We start from the raw sequence: 13,238 nt of genomic DNA, 5'->3' as shown, positions 1-13,238 counted from the left end.
ACAGCAAATTCTTGGTTTAAGAGAAGAACGATAAGAGACGGGGAGCTAATAGTAGTTTGGAGCAAATTATTGGTTTGTGCTGATAGCTGTTTGGAGTGTTTTCCAACTTGAGGTACAGATTGCCTCTCTTGTTTGCATTTACACTGATTCTTATGCTGTGTTTAAAGGAGGTATTGAGTGGCTTCCAGTCAACAGAATTCCAGTCCACATTACATGCTGAATAGTTCCATCATTTTAACCTCCTGCCTCTTTGTGGCAGATTCTGTTGTGTTTACTTTTCACAGAACAACGCCGCAGGACATGAAGGTTAATTGCTGAATCCCTCATCAAAGCTGTATACAGTTATGGCACAGGACCTCACAGCCATGTTTTATATAGTGAAATCCAAAATCAGAGTTGTTAGTTAAATGTTGTACAATTTTTCCTATAAAGTCATGTGCGGTAAAAATAATGCAAAATACTGGGGATAACTTGATGTTAATGTTGTAACACTTAACACCCAACCACCGGTTACACTGAACCTGGAAATTTTTTGAAATTGGACCATATGTAATTAAAATTGTTTAATTTGGCATAGCTTTTAAAACAAGACAAATTGTCAATTGTTCTTTTAAGAAATAAATAATAAGAGACATAACCAGTGTTGTGGGAAGAGGATTGGGAATTTTGAATAGCATTGATTCAGAAATACTGATGGATAAATTTGCTATAACTTTTCTGTAGCTCTTAGTTGTGTCCAGGCTCAATTGTGGATGCAATCCGTTGCTGCCTCAATTACAAGAGAAAGCGAGGAAGGCATTTTCCTACTGAAATTTGGAGAATAATCTGGGATAGTGCCACTAATTTTGAAAGAGAATTCCAGTCCTAGTGGAACCGGCTAAATTTTACCTACGACCCCAGCACAAACACAGCCACAGCCTTTGCACTGACGATATGCAATGCTTCAGTGCATTCAATATTCCCTGTCATTGCGTTAGGGCTGAATCACGATGGAGCTGTTCTGTATCCTTTGAGCATAGAGAATGGGCCTATCAAAATGGTGGGAAGTGGGAAACTGTTAATTTGGAAACTTGCATTGTCCGGGAACAGCAAGAGTTTGTCTGTGAAAGTAACTCAATCAGAGCTCAAGTAATTTCCTTAGACACAAAAGAGAATGATTGCAACTTTGAAAATCATCCAAACGAAATTCCTTGAAACAGTACTGGTATATATATTTAGGCAATAGGTGTGCACGCTTAAAAACTGCTTGTAATAGTTTTTTGGTTTTTGTTTTTTGTTTTAGTAGTGAGTACAGAAAATTATTCAAATTTTTGTGTCTATAACTTTACTAAAATTGCAAGATGTGATTTTTGCTTTTGTAGACCCTGTTATTGATCAAAATTGTTTATTTTTTGTTTGTGCTGCATTTTTGAGTATTATTAAAATTGATTATTCTTGGTTGTCTTATATTTTGAATATTAATTTAAAATTGCATCATTTAGTCCCATTATATTTTGAACATTGAACAAAATTGATTATTTTAGTTGCATTTTTTTTGATTGCAATTGATCATTTTCTCTGTAATCAGAAATTGTTTCTATGTAATGAAAAACAATTGAATAATTGAAAATTGATTATTTGGTTGTTTTGTTTTTCTCTTTTTCTTTCCCTTATCTTTTTCCTACTCTTCTATCCTGTCCATTTTCCTGTCTTTGTTTTTTTGGGATGTGCTACCAACTCAGACGAGTCCTGAAGACTTCGGAACAACACCACGAAGAAGCGCTCCTGACAATGATTGTGAGTCATGGGTGGTGTAAGGGTCAGTCTGAAGATTGCCTGATCTGCCTCACAATCATCATCAGAGACTGAGACCCTGAGATCCCCACCACTCGCTCTGGGCAGGAGCCGCTGAGTCTGGCCAAGGCGGATGCTCTAATGGACTGGGTTTGGTTGTGTGCTGAACTGTCACGGTGCGCTGCACCCTAGCAAGGTGCAGGCTGAACCGTACTTTCTGCAGCTGAACAACAGGCCTCACTCACAATAGTCCCTAAATCTCCCCACCTTTTGGCCAGTGGCCCCTCGCCTTGAAATGGACTATAAAATTATCACTCTCAGAAGAGATCTTTGAGACTTCTTTCTCCCCACAGATGGAAGACATCGTCGGATGATCCGAAGACATTCCATCTGTTGGTAGCTATTTCCCCTATTCTTTCTGTCTTTCTCTCTCTCTACTTCATCATCTTTATCTCTCTCCCTCTCACCATTACCCCAAAACTGAGTTGTTGGCCCTCAATAAACTGCTTTACTGCTTGCTGCTGAACAAAACCTTAGTTTCTTGCTGTTGTCTTTTGCACCAGGTGGTCAAACGAACCATCATGACCCCCGCTCAGGTTGTGCGGACCGTGACAAGGGGGCATGGCGGAGGAAGCCTGCCTGTGGTGTGAACAGGTGAACGATCTCCTTTCACTGGTGGTCGAGCTTAGGGAAGAAGTTGAAAAACTAAGAAGTACCAGGGAAAGTGAAAGGGAAATAGACCGGTGGAGTTCAGCCCTTCCATCTTTAAGGGAGGTCCAACAAGAGTCAGAGAACTACCCAACCTCCCACTGTCAGGCAATAGAAGGGCACCTGGTGGATGAAGGTGAGTGGAAATGGGTCCCTGTTCGGGGAGGGTAATAATAAAAATTTGTCCTAACCACCCTCCCCCACCAAGTGCCACTTCAGAATAGGTATAGGGCTCTGGATTTGGAGAGTCAGTTAGATGATTTAGAAGAAAATTATCTGCCCAGTGAGCCTCCCCATTATGATTCATCTGTCAGAGAGATCACCTCTTACATCAAAATGAAAGAAGGGTAGTTGTAGTGGGTGACTCCCTTCTCAGGGGAACAGAGGGCCCTATGTGTTGACCGGACCCATCCCACAGAGAGGTCTGCTGCCTCCCTGGGGCCCAGGAAAGGGATGTCACTGAGAGACTCCCTGGGCTAATCCAGCCCTCTGATTATTACCCACTGCTTATACTCCAGGCTGGCAGTGATGAGATTGAAAAGAGGAGTGTCAGGGCAATTAAAAGTGACTTTAGGGCACTGGGTCAAGTGGTTGATAGGACAGGGACACAGGTAGTCTTTTCCTCAGTCCCCTTGGTGGCTGAGATAAATGGTGAAAGGAATAGAAGTCATATCATTAACAAGTGGCTCAAGCGTTGGTGTCACCCGTAAAATTTCGGATTTTTTGATCTTGAGGCAATTTTCATGGCACCTGCCTTGCTGGAATCAGATGGAATCCATCTCTCAGTTAAGGGCAAAAGGATTTTAGCTCATGAACTGGCAGACCTTGTTGAGAGGGCTTTAAACTACGTTTGAAGGGGGAACGGGGTGCAGCTGGCCTGTCTGGAAGCAGGCCCAAGGGTGGTAAGCCTGAGTTAGGGGTGAAATCAGTAGCCCAGATGAGGTGCATGTATACCAGTGCATGCAGCATGGGTAATTAACAAGAAGAGCTGGAAGCCATGGTGCAACAGCAGAGCTATGATGTAGTTGCCATCGAAGACACATGGTGGGACGACTCACACAGCTGGAGCACTGCACTGGATGGCTACAAGCTCTTCAGAAGAGATAGGAAAGGGAGAAGAGGTGGAGGGGTGGCCCTTTATATTAGGGAGGCTTTTGATGCCATGGATGATGAAACTAATGATGATGAAGTTGAATGCCTGTGGGTAAGAATTAAGGGCAAGGCTAACAAGGCTGACATCCTACTGGGAGTCTGTTATCGTTCACCCAACCAGGAAGAAGAGGTGGACAACTTCTTCTATAAGCAGCTAGAGAATGTTTCAGGATCATCAGTCCTTGTTCTTGCAGGAGACTTAAACTTGCCAGACATCTGCCGGGAACTTAATAAAGCTGAAAAAAGGCAGTCCAGGAAGTTTTTAGAGTGTGTAGAGGATAACTTTTTGACGCAGCTGGTGGGTGAGCCCACCAAGGGAAGGACTATGTTAGATCTGCTGTTTGCAAATAGAGATGGACTGGTGGGAGATGTGGTGGTTGGAGACCACTTGGGGCATAGTGATCATGAAATTATAGAGTTCTCAATATTTGGTGAAATCAGGAGGAATATAAATAAGACTTTTACACTGGACTTCCGGAGGTCAGGCTTTGGCCTATTCAGGAGATTTATTCAGAGAGTTCCTTGGGAAGCAGCCCTTAAAAACAAAGGAGTTCAGGAAAGGTGGGAGTGCTTCAAAACAGAGATCTTGAGGGCACAAGAACAAACTGTCCTTGTGTGCTGAAAGGCAAGTCGACAAGGCAAACGTCCAGCCTAGATGAGCAAGGAGGTTTTAGAGGAACTTAGGAATAAAAAGAAGATGTATCATCTTTGGAAAGAGGGTCAGGTCTCTCAAGAAGTATTTAAGGGAGCTGTTAGAGCTTGTAGGGAAAAAGATAGGGAGGCCAAAGGTCTGTTTGAAATAAAAATGGTGACTTCTGTTAAAGATGATAAGAAATGTTTTTACAAATATGTTAATGGTAAAAGGAATGGTAAAAGCCTGGTGGATGCAGGAAAGGCTGTGGATGTTGTGTACCTGGATTTCAGCAAGGCCTTTGACATTGTCTCCCACAGCATACTCCTGGAAAAGCTGGCAGCCTTTGGCTTGGACAAGGACACTCTTTGCTGGGTTAAGAATTGGCTGGATGGCTGGGCCCAGAGAGTGGTGTTGAACGGTGCGGCATCCAGGTGGCGACCAGTCACCAGTGGTGTCCCTCAGGGGTCTGTGCTGGGGCCTGTTCTGTTCAATATTTTCATTGATGACATGGATGAGAGTATTGACTCCTTCATTAGTAAATTTGCAGATGACACTAAGCTGGGAGCATGTGTGGATCAGTTGGAAGGTAGGAGGGCTCTGCAGAGAGACCTGGAATGGTTGGATGGATGGGCAGAGTTCAATAAGATGAAGTTTAACAAGTCCAAGTGTCGAGTCCTGCATTTTGGCCACAATAACCCCCTGCAAAGGTTACAGGCTGGGGACAGTGTGGCTGGACATTGCCCAGGCAGAAAGGGACCTGGAGGTACTGGTCGACAGCTGACTGAACATGATCCAGCAGTGTGCCCTAGTGGGCAAGAAGGCCAATGGCATCCTGGCCTGTATCAGGAATAGTGTGGCCAGCAGGAGCAGGGAGGTCATTTTTCCCCTCTTCCCCTCTACTCTGAATTGGTGAGGCCACACCTTGAGTACTGTGTCCAGTTTTGGGCCCCTCAGTTTAGGAAGGATGTTGAGACACTTGAGCGCATCCAGAGCAGAGCAACAAGACTGGTGAGAGGCTTGGAACACAAGCCCTATGAGGAACGGCTGATGGAGCTAGGGTTGTTTAGTCTGGAGAAAAGGAGACTCAGGTGACCTTATCACTCTCTACAACTTCCTGAAAGGTGGTTGTAGTCAGGTGGGGGTTGTTCTCTTTCACCAGGCAGCAATTGACAGAACGAGAGGACACAGTCTCAAGCTGCACCAGGGGAGATACAGGTTGGATATTAGGAAGAAGTATTTCACTGAAAGAATGATAAAGTACTGGAATGGTCTACCCAGGGAGGTGGTGGAGTCACCATCCCTGGATATGTTTAAAAAAAGACTGGATGAGGCACTTGGTGCCATGGTCTAGTTGAGATGTTATGGCATGGGTTGGACTTTATGATCTTGAAGGTCTCTTCCAACCTAGTCCTTCTGTGAATTCTGTGAATCCATCCATGTTCTGTAGTCAACATTTCTCAACATCTTTTTTCATATCACTTCTTTCAGACTTATTTAACATGACTTAGATTAATGTATAGGAACTTAGCTTAAGTTTTACAATGTTTAGTTCTCAGTGTTTTCATTGCTGCAAGTCTTCTCAATGACTTCTATGCCTCAGTTTTCAACAACAAGTGCTCTGGCCACACCCCCCAAGTTAAAAAAGGGACTGGTAGAATGAAGACCCTAAGGCAACTGTAGAAAAATATCAGATTCGAGACCATGTAAGGAACCTGAATGTGCACAAGTCCATGGGACCCAATGAGATTCATCCGTGGGTCATGAGGGAGCTGGCAGAGAAAGTTGCTAAGCCACTATCCATCATTTTTGAAAAATCGTGGCAGTCAGGTGAACTTCCCAAGGACTGGAAAAAAGGAAATATAACCCCCATTTTTAAAAAGGGGAAAGTGGAAGACCCAGGGTACTACAGCACAGTTAGTCTCACCTCTGTGCCAGGCAAGATCATGGAGCAGATTCTCCTGGAAATTATGCTAAGGCACATGGAAAACAGAGGACATTGTTAACAGCCAACATGGCTTTATAAAGGGGAAATCATGCCTGACAAATTTGGTGACCTTCTGTGACAGGGCTACCGCATTGGTGGATGGGGCAGAGCAACTGACATTGTCTGCTTGGACTTGTGTAAAGTGTTTGACACTGTCCCGCATGACATCCTTGACTGCAAATTGGACATAGACTTGATGGATGGACTACTCACTGGATAAAGAACTGGCTGGCAGGTCGCATGCAAAAAGTTGTGGTCAACAGTTCATTGTCCACATGGAGACCAGTGATGAATGGTGTCCCTCAGGGATGGGTACTGGGATGGGTACCAATATTGTTCAACATCATTGTCAACAACATGGACAGTGGGATCGAGGGTACCCTCAGCAAATTTGCTGACAACACTGAGCTGTGTGGTGCAGTTGACATGATGGAGGGAAAGGATGCCATCCAGAAGGACCTTGACACGCTTGAGAAGTGGGTCTGTGCAAACTTCAAGTTCAACAAAACAAAGTGCTAAGTCCTACACCTGGGTCAAAGTAATCCCAGGTACACCTATAGGTTGGGCAGAGAAGGGATTGAGAGCAGCCCTGCAGAGGACTTGGAGGTGATGGGTCATGAAAAACTCAACATGAGCTAGCAGTGAGCGTTCATAGCCCAGAAAGCCAATGGAATCCTGGGCTGCATCTAAAGGAGCATGGCCGGCAGGGCGAAGAAGGTGATTCTGCTCCTCTATTCTGCTCTTGTGAGACCCTACCTGGAGTACTACATTCAGGTCTAGTGTCCCCAACATAAGAAGGACATGGATTTGTTGCAGTAAGTCCAGAGGAGGGAGACTAACTTGATAAGAGGACTGGAGCACCTTCATATGAAGTCAGGCTGAGAAAGTTGGGGTTGTTCAGCCTGGAGACCTCACAGCACCTTCCAGTATCTGAAGGCGCCTACAGGGAAGCCAGAGAGAGACTCTTCATTAAGAACTGTAGTGATAGGACAAGGAGTAATGGGTACAAATTGAAAGAGGGGAAACGTAGGTTAGATATTAGGAAGAAATTCTTTATTGTGAGGGTGGTCAGGCACTGGGACAGGTTGCCCAGGGAGGTTGTGGATGCTCCATCCCTGGAAGTGTTCAAGGCCAGTCTGGATAAGGCCTTGAGCAACCTGGTCTAGTGGAAGGTATCTCTGCCCATGGCAGGGGGGTTGATCTTTAAGGTTCCTTCCAACCCTTTAACATTCTATGATTCTATGAAAGTACTTCCCATTTTAATTAAGTAGTAATGGATATATGTAACACATTTTTTGTTTTACTGAAAGAACACAAACATTGCTAACTTGCTAACTTCCATCCCTAACAGAGGAAGCATCTTCACTAAGGTAGTATTTCAGAGCTCTCTCCTTAGAGTTTCTTACAAATAAAACAAGAATACCTAACTATGCTATTGCATGAAGCTAGCTTTTTTTTATTTCTACCCACTGTCCACTTGTCAAAGTGATCACCCTCTCCATAATCCTATATTGAAATCTGGAGTCCATGATGGCTATCTCTAACTGCAAGCTTAAATTTATCAGTATTCTATGTACCAACTGTCACTCATACACAGGTTCATGTCAGGGTTTTCAAGCTAGAATAGGGAGTGTCATCTTATACATTGAATATTCAACCTCAATAGATAATTTTGCTGAGTCTGCAGAAATATGAATAAAAGCAATAATTATCAGGTTAAAGAGTCATAACTTCCCCTCAGACATTTACAATATAAAACAGCAGTTCATATCAGCAAATATTTTTCTTGCCCAGAGAAGTCGATACACAGAGTTTTTGCAAACCATTCTGCAGGCAAACAGGCTTGCTTTAGCAGTCTTAAATCTAGATTTTTTCAGAATTTTTATATGTAACATATATATTTGTTTTACTCTGACTACCAGTAGATACTTCATTGGCCACAGGAGACCAGAGCCAGAACTAAAGCCAAAAAAACAGAAGTTGAATTTTTCATCTAAGACTATAAAACAGGGACAAGTTATATAAATTATTTCTTTGTTCTGCATATTTTCATTAAAATTACCATTCCAGCCTCTGATCTGATATCAGTTAACATTTTACCTAATGTTTGTGATTGTTGCTCTCTTCATTGGATCTACTTGCAGCATGTGTTTCAGAAGACTAGATACAGATGGATTCAGGTATTGAGGGGTATAAAAGATACCATCACATATCTTCTTAAAAAGGGTTGGCACGTGATCATCATCAAATGGAAGTGTTCCACATAACAAAGCATAGAGAATAACTCCACTGCTCCAAATATCTACTTCTGGACCTGCATATAATCTGGGAAAAAAGTGAAATATTAGCAATTTGTGCTTAATAAATTTAAATAGATTTTTTTTCAACATTCTTAAATTGTATCATGTCAATCAAGAGTATATGAACTTTGGACATCTAACCTGCAATTACTATACCATTCAGTGCTATGCCTTGAACTCTAGTGTCTTTCCTCTTCACATATGTAACAGAAACTAGAAAACTACTTAGTTTTCCTCTCTATTGTATAAAAATAATCCACAGATATAATCTAAGATAATGGCAAACAAAGAAACTTGCACCTATTAGCAAGAAAGCCCATGTTACACACTGCTATCGCTGTTTGAGTGCAATCTACGTACAGTAATTTCACGACTATAAGGCGCACCCTTTTGACAAAAATTTTCCCCCGAACCCGGAAGTGCACCTTATAGTCCGGTGCGCCTTATATAATGTACAAAGATGCGAAATTTGCCAACTCGGAAGTGTGAGCCCGCAACAGTCCCAAGCCGAGCAGAGCCCGCCCAGCAGCGGCATCGGGCCAGTGCTGGGCCGGGGTGAGCCCGGCGGCATCGAGGCAGCGCCAGCGCGGGGGGAAAACTGGTGGCGGAGGCGGATCAGCCCGGGCGTGGGGGGGGAAGCTTGGCGGGGCAGCCCGGGCGGGGGGGGGAAGCCAATGGCATCGGGGCAGCGGCAGCGTGGGGTGAGCCCACCAGCATCGGGGCTGCCGTGGCACGGGGCAAGCCCGCTGGCATCGGAGTAGCGCTGGCGCGGGGCGAACCCGCCGGCATCGGGGCAGTGGCGGCGTGGGGGAAAAGCCCTAGGGGGCGCGGGGCTCCCGGCGCTGCACGGGGCGGCTGGAGCACCAGGGCGGCGCGAGGAGGGAGGGAGCGAGCCGTGGTAACCTCGAGTCCTGCCTCGCCAGCCGGCGCCAGGGGCGGGCGGGAGTGCAGGGGCCCACACACGGGGAGGGCACCTGGGGCTGCGTTTAAAGACTGCGCCAATCTGTGAAAAATATTTGCAAATTGAGCACCTGCCAGTAATTCGTTACTTTGTTGCACGCGGTGCGGTTCCTTGGTTCAAAAAAAAAGTGCGAGCCATAAGCCGAGCCGCGAGGGGGAGCGGTGCCACGGGAGCTCCAAGATGCGAGGGGGGGCTGGAGCGGGCAGCCCCCGGCCAAAAGTAGCCGCACAGGGAGAGAGGGAGCAGGCAGCGCCGCGCCGCCCCAAGCTGTGGACGGTCCTGAGCCTCGGACAGCCCCGAGCCGCCCCGAACCACCGCGAGCCGTGGCAGCCCTGAGCCACCCTGAACCGCAGCAACCCCGAGGTGTGAGCCGTGGCTGTCCTGAGCCACGGTCACCCCGAGCCCCGCCTTGCCAGTCGGGGGCGGGTGGGAGTGCCAGGATCCCGCACACGGGGAGGGCACTTGGGGTTGCGTTTAAAGGCTACACCAATCTGTGAAAAATGTTTGCAAACTGAACACCTGCAAGTAAACTCCATGATCACGGGATTCCGTTACTAATTCGCTACTTTGCTGCGCGCAGCACGGATCTTCGCGGCAAAAAAACAGTGCGTCTTATAGTCCGGTGTGCCTTATATAATATACAAAGTGGCGAAAATTGTCGACTCCCGGAGGTGCGCCTTATATTCCGGTGCGCCTTATGGTCGTGAAATTACTGTAGTCATCTAGCCTCCAAGTCTTGGAGGCTAAGAAGTTTAAGACAAGTCCACATAGCAGAACTTGTCACATCTTCTATGCTACTGCATGAATAAAACATACATTTGGCCGCCAATCAGCAAAAGATATTAGAGTAAGTAGCTGAAAGCAGCATATTTGACAATCACTGAGTAAATTCAGACTGAATATAGATTCTACAGCAGATATTTCACTGCTACTCAACATCACAGTAGACTTTGCCTGTATTTCTATCTGTACCTCTAGTTCCAAGATCCGGGCTGTAAATGAGATTTTAAAACCAATTCAGGAACACTGTACACATTGGATTTGGGACATCAGACATCACCTCCACCTTACAAAAACTAGTCAAAGTTAGGTCAAAGTCTTAAATATTTATGAAAAATTATCGAGTAGATTAAGAGTTCAGCCCATAATTTCTTAGTATAAAGCTTGTGAATTACACTATTTTGTAGCCTTTAGAATTACAGTAATTTCATGACTATAAGGCGCACCCTTTTGACTAAAATTTTCCCCGAACCCGGAAGTGCACCTTATAGTCCGGTACACCTTATATAATGTACAAAGTTGTGCCATTTGCCAACCCAGAAGTGTGAGCTGCAATGGGGGGGCGGTGCCGCAGGAGAGCCGAGTCGCGAGGGGGGTGGGAGAAGGCGGCCACGGCCAGCAGGAGTCGTGCGGTTAGGGAGGGAGCTGCCGCCGGTCCCAGCCTGGGCGTGGGGGGAACGAGAAGTGCGAGCCCGCAACAGTTCCGAGCCAAGCAGAGCCCGCACGGCGGCGGCATTGGGGCAGCGGCGGTGTGGCGTGGGCGGCGGGGATAAAGGGTCGTGGCAGTGTAGCCCGTGCGGCTGGGGGAAAGTGCGGCAGCGCAGCCCGGGCGGTGGGGGAAAGCTGCCAGCATCGGGGCAGCGGTGCCGCGGGGCGAGCCTGCCGGCATCAGGGTTGAGGCAGCGTGGGGGAAAAGCCTGGGGGGGGCATGGGCCTCCCAGTGCAGCACGCGGCTCCCGGAGCGCCGGGGGAGGGCGGGGCTCCCGGAGCGCCAGGGGGGCGCGGGGCTCCCGGAGCTGCACGGGGCTGCCGGAGCTCCAGGGCGGCGCGGGGAGGGAGGGAGCGGGCTGCTGCAGAATCCGCGAGCCGCAGGAGCCCCGAGCCCCGCCTCGCCAGCCGGCGCCGGGGGCGGGTGGGAGTGCTGGGGCCCGCACACGGGGAGGGCTCTTGGGGTTGCGTTTAAAGGTTACGCCAATCTGTGAAAAATGTTTGCAAATTGAGCACCTGCCAGTAAACTCCACGATCGTGGGATTCCGTTACTAATTCGTTACTTTGTTGCGTGCGGCATGGATCTTCGCGGCAAAAAAAAAGTGTGCCTTATAGTCCAGTGCGCCTTATATAATGTAAAAAGTTGTGAAATTTGCCGACTCCCGGAGGTGTGCCTTGTAGTCCGGTGCGCCTTATGGTCGTGAAATTACTGTAAGCAGCAAAATGACTGACATACATGCTCACATGCATCCAACAGAAAAGAAGCTCATACATGCATACAATAGAAAATAAACTACCTTCCTGAAATCACTTCTGGTGCAGCATAGTTAGGGGAACCACAGCTTGTTCTTAAAAATTCTCCATCTGACATCATATTTGATAGACCTGAAAGTATATAAGATTAACTACTAAAGATTCACAGAGCAAACAGATTGCGCACTACATATACCCCCTAGAAAACAATCACTAGTAATTCAAATTAGAATGTCAACTAATTTATCTCAGTAAGGAGGCAAAATTGTTTGGAGTGATTGATATTTTAATATGAAAATGACACACGATCCTACATTTAGTTTACCAGAAACTTGAGTAACATCAATCCATTACTGCACACAACTTAGGAATGTTCAAAAATATATTACAGTAAGTTCATGATTATAAGCCGCATCATTTTGACTAAAATTTTGGTCCGAACCCGAAGTGCGGTTTATAATCAAGTGCGGCTTATATATGGACAAAGAACGATAAGTTGCTGTTTTAGTTTGGAGGACAGGTGTCTGCTGAGAAAGGCAGGAGTTTCTCTTTGAAATGGAGAATGCAAACCCCCTCCCTCCAGATCATTATAATTTTGAAATCAAGGGGCTTTCAGGCAAAGATATGGGAATTAGGAATAACAGTTCTTTTCTAGGGAAATTAAAATAGAAATACAGTACTACAAAGAAACAAACTCCAAACCCTGACAAAGTCAGAGTACAACCTGACATCCTGTCAGGCAGGGTGTTGGTAGCACTCCCATTCCATGGTGGCTGCATCCTCCTGCAGTGACAGATGTGGTTCAGTTGAAGCAGTGCTCCTGCAGAATGTGCAGTTTCCCTCTAAAGGTTCAGTGGTGATGTGAAGAAATTCGGTTTTTCTCTGGAGTCCAGTGGAGAAAGGGGCTCCCTTAGTGTCCCAAAACTTCTGTTTTTATCTTGGTAAGAAATGTTGGGCTCTTCCCCCTGGCTGGAGCAACTTCCAATGGGATGAAGTAATTTTATCAGTCACACAGTGGGACTCAATGGACCATTAGCAGAAAATGACTCCCTGGAGGAAGGATGGGGTGTGACAAGATAAAGAACAATGCCCCGCCTGGTTTCAATGGATGTACCATTAGCAGAATATCTGCCGTTGAGATAAGGATCACTGCCCCCACCCTCAACAGATGGTGGGTGATAGAATAGATACCTTTTATCACACTCTGTATTGTAATGTGCGGCTTATAATCAGGTGCGGTTTATATTTGGACAAAGAACAAAAAGTTGCCGACACCCAGAAGTGCGGCTTATACTCAGTGCGGCTTATAATCGTGAAATTACTGTAATTCCAAGACAAAAACTAATCCATTCTGGATTACACAAGCATGATAGAGAACAAAACCGCTCTAAAGGAGAGAGCAACATAGTAATATAGGATTTTGGTCATTAACAAGAAAGTGTCTTTAAAACCATATTCAATTCTAAATGCCAAAGTGGAAGATGC

General features: G+C 46.0%; 1 protein-coding gene across 10 annotated transcripts in view; it reads right to left on the bottom strand.

Annotated features, from left to right (window-relative positions):
- The window catches only part of LOC117005077 (5'-AMP-activated protein kinase catalytic subunit alpha-1-like), a 70,909-nt gene that overhangs the window by 22,986 nt on the left and 34,685 nt on the right, over positions 1-13,238 (bottom strand). For all 10 annotated transcript variants that reach the window (XM_033076316.1, XM_033076318.1, XM_033076320.1 and 7 more), the window contains 2 exons: positions 11,798-11,885; positions 8,352-8,576 (listed from right to left, as the gene is read on the bottom strand). In XM_033076316.1, the coding sequence (XP_032932207.1) occupies positions 8,352-8,576; positions 11,798-11,885 (313 nt within the window). The remainder of the gene's footprint in view (positions 1-8,351; positions 8,577-11,797; positions 11,886-13,238) is intronic.

This window comes from Catharus ustulatus, chromosome W (assembly GCF_009819885.2).
Source record: "Catharus ustulatus isolate bCatUst1 chromosome W, bCatUst1.pri.v2, whole genome shotgun sequence".
NCBI lineage: Eukaryota > Metazoa > Chordata > Aves > Passeriformes > Turdidae > Catharus > Catharus ustulatus.
Note: the sequence above shows the minus strand (reverse complement) of the source record. Positions and strands in the feature narration are given on the sequence as shown.